The following is a 2,817-nucleotide window of genomic DNA, read 5'->3' on the forward strand; positions in this document are numbered from 1 at the left end:
TCTTCTTCTTCTTCTTCTTCTTCTTCTTCTTCCTCTTCCTCCCCTTAATCCTCCCAGATTCAACGCCATCTTCTTCCATCTCTGCTCAGACATTCAATCTCTACGCCATGAAAGCAACCCCAGAAGCTCACAGGTATTATATGTATATATATATATATATCTCTTTCTGTCTCGATTGTTCCTTTGATTTGCTGCTTTTTCCAGATACCCTTTTGCTCAAAACCCAAATCCCAGTTCAAGTTTGCCTTGGATTTCTGTTTCTTCAACTGTTCTGTACTGATTTTGTGTTTTGTTGAGAGTGCCCATCAGCTGTTTGATAAAAGTCCTGACTGAATCTCGATGTTGGATCTGTTTCTCGTGTTGATTTCTATTTCTGTCAGGTCTTTTGTGGGCAAAAGTTTTAGTCCAATGCTAAGGAGAGAGCTTGCTAATCTTGATAAAGATGCTGATAGTCGCAGAACGGCAATGAAAGCATTGAAGACTTATGTGAAGGAATTGGATTCCAAGGCTATTCCTGTTTTTCTTGCTCAAGTTTCTGAGAATAAAGAAACTGGTGCATTAACTGGGGAGTGTACTATTTCCCTCTATGAAGTTCTTGCTCGTGTTCATGGCGTTAATATCGTGCCGCAGATCGATCGGATTATGACTTCTATTATCAAAACTTTGGCTTCAAGTGCTGGCTCTTTCCCTCTTCAACAGGCCTGTTCTAAAGTTGTACCAGCCATTGCTAGATATGGGATTGATCCAACCACTCCTGATGATAAGAAGACTTATGTTATTCATTCTCTTTGTAATCCACTTTCTGAATCTTTGTTGGGTTCTCAAGAGAGCCTCACTGCTGGGGCCGCCCTCTGCTTGAAGGCTCTGGTCGATTCGGATAATTGGCGGTTCGCTTCCGACGAGATGGTTAATAAGGTGTGCCAGAATGTGGCTGGAGCTCTGGAGGAGAAGTTTACTCAAACCAATTCGCACATGGGGCTTGTTATGACACTAGCTAAGCGGAATCCTCGGATTGTCGAACCGTATGCTAGATTGTTGCTACAGGCCGGGCTGCGAATATTGAAATCTGGGATGGTGGAGAAGAATTCTCAGAAAAGATTGTCCTCCATTCAAATGATTAATTTCTTGATGAAGTGCTTAGATCCTTGGAGTATATTTTCTGAGCTGCAGACTATAACTGAGGAGATGGAGAATTGCCAATCTGATCAAATGGCTTATGTCAAAGGTGCAGCTTTTGAAACCCTGCAAACAGCAAGGAGAATAGCAGCGGATGAAGGGTCTAAAATGGGCAAATCACCAAGCTCGGTTACTGGATCGAACTTCATTGACCGCAGGAGAAGTCCATGGAGGAATGGTGGAAGCCGAACGCCCTCGTCCGAGTCTCCAGAATCCCAAACTCATGATTCATTCTTTGATTACGGGTCGCTTGATGGATCGCCCTTTTCGTCTAAACAAGCTTCTCTGAATTCTGGATTTGACCGTAGGAGTATGAACCGTAAACTTTGGAGATATGAGAATGGTGGGGTTGATATATCCCTCAAGGATGGCCTGTCGTTGTTCTCGGATATCGCTCGTGGAACCGACGTCTCCGACACATTGTCTCTGCACTCTGAAAGTCATAAATTTGACCATCATGGTGAAGAATATGCAGATGACTTTGCAGGGTTCTTTCAAATGAGTCCTCCTAGACACAGACTATCAAGAAGCACTACAACCAGCCCTGTTGTAAGTTCTGACAGCAAACTGCCTGATTCATGTCAATAATCTTAGGACAAATTCTAGTTTAGTTCTGTGAACATTCATTAGCTGATATCTATCTTTCCTTTCTTATACCTCAGAGGTCTCGTAACTGCATAAACGTCGAAGATATGATCTTCAAAACTCCTCGGAAGCTCGTCCACTCTCTTCAAGATCTAAACGACGCAAACTCGGACTATGCTAGCAAAAGCTGCAAATGGAGGCAAAGGAGTTTGTCATTAGGCAATCTGGAGTGGAGTCCAAGATCATGTCATAATCAAAATGGGTCCCCAGATGATCAGAAACTTAGCAAAGACGACAGCAGCTCAGACAACGACAACAACAACGACAATGACAATGACAATGACAATGACGAACAATCACCAGGTGGTTCTGAATCAGTCTCTTCAACTGGTGGTGTTCCTGTCCAAGCTATGCCAGTGGTGGTGGCTCAACATAGCAAGATCAAAACTCAATACTCAGGCATTGAGATGGCATATAAGAAGACTGCTTTGAAACTGGTCTGTGGCTTCTCATTTTTGCTCTTCACAATATTCACTTCATTGCTCTGGATCAACGAGCAGGATCAAGGTACCTATCTTGTACCAACATAATGTTCTTCTGTTTGTCTCATCTGAATTAGGCTTAAACTGGTTGTTGTAGCTTGTAAGTTCTTCTCCTGAGCTTATTGATCTGTTCTAAGTAGGAGAAAAGCAATATAGAATGAATCTAGAATCGAAAGCATATAGAATGTAGCATTTCATTTCGTGGTCAATGAAGTTCTTGACCCGGATATGAATTTTGGGTCTGGATATATTTCATTTAGCTCTTACACTTCGAGAACCATATTTCTAAAAGTACCCCGAGCTAAGTTCTTTTCACTAAAATGAAGGAGAAACTGACATGTCAACTGATAATATTAGAAACGGTAAGATTGTTACCATTCATTTAACTCGGGAAGTTGTTGACAATGTTTACATATCAACTCTCCTGAACGTTTTGAATGAAACCTTATGGAGTTTACAGGGATGGGAAGGGAAGAATTAGAGATTTGGATTGAACAAAGACTGAGATCCTCTC

The 2,817-nt window shown here is 41.9% G+C and overlaps 1 protein-coding gene across 2 annotated transcripts; it reads left to right on the forward strand.

Moving 5' to 3' along the window:
* The first annotated feature begins 8 nt into the window (after positions 1–8).
* LOC111786701 (protein SINE1-like) lies at positions 9–2,562 on the forward strand. Of its 2 annotated transcripts, XM_023666932.1 has the most exons (3): positions 9–133; positions 381–1,725; positions 1,839–2,562. In XM_023666932.1, exons 1-3 carry the CDS (start codon positions 108–110, stop codon positions 2,349–2,351), a joined length of 1,884 nt encoding a protein of 627 aa, XP_023522700.1. In that variant the 5' UTR covers positions 9–107; the 3' UTR covers positions 2,352–2,562. The 2 variants fall into 2 exon arrangements, with proteins under 2 accessions (XP_023522700.1, XP_023522699.1); XM_023666931.1 differs by lacking the exon at positions 9–133 and having other exon boundaries at positions 142–1,725.
* The last annotated feature ends 255 nt before the right edge of the window (positions 2,563–2,817 follow it).

The sequence above is a fragment of the Cucurbita pepo genome, unplaced genomic scaffold, assembly GCF_002806865.2.
Source record: "Cucurbita pepo subsp. pepo cultivar mu-cu-16 unplaced genomic scaffold, ASM280686v2 Cp4.1_scaffold002493, whole genome shotgun sequence".
Classification (NCBI taxonomy): domain Eukaryota; kingdom Viridiplantae; phylum Streptophyta; class Magnoliopsida; order Cucurbitales; family Cucurbitaceae; genus Cucurbita; species Cucurbita pepo.

What these genes read in the sequence shown, in the direction of transcription:
- LOC111786701 (XM_023666931.1), top strand. Translation starts at nt 340, where the DNA reads ATGTTGGATCTGTTTCTCGTGTTGATTTCTATTTCTGTCAGGTCTTTT. An exon ending in GCACTACAACCAGCCCTGTT is followed by an intron (nt 1,726 to 1,838) that starts GTAAGTTCTGAC and finishes CTTATACCTCAG; the next exon opens with AGGTCTCGTAACTGCATAAA.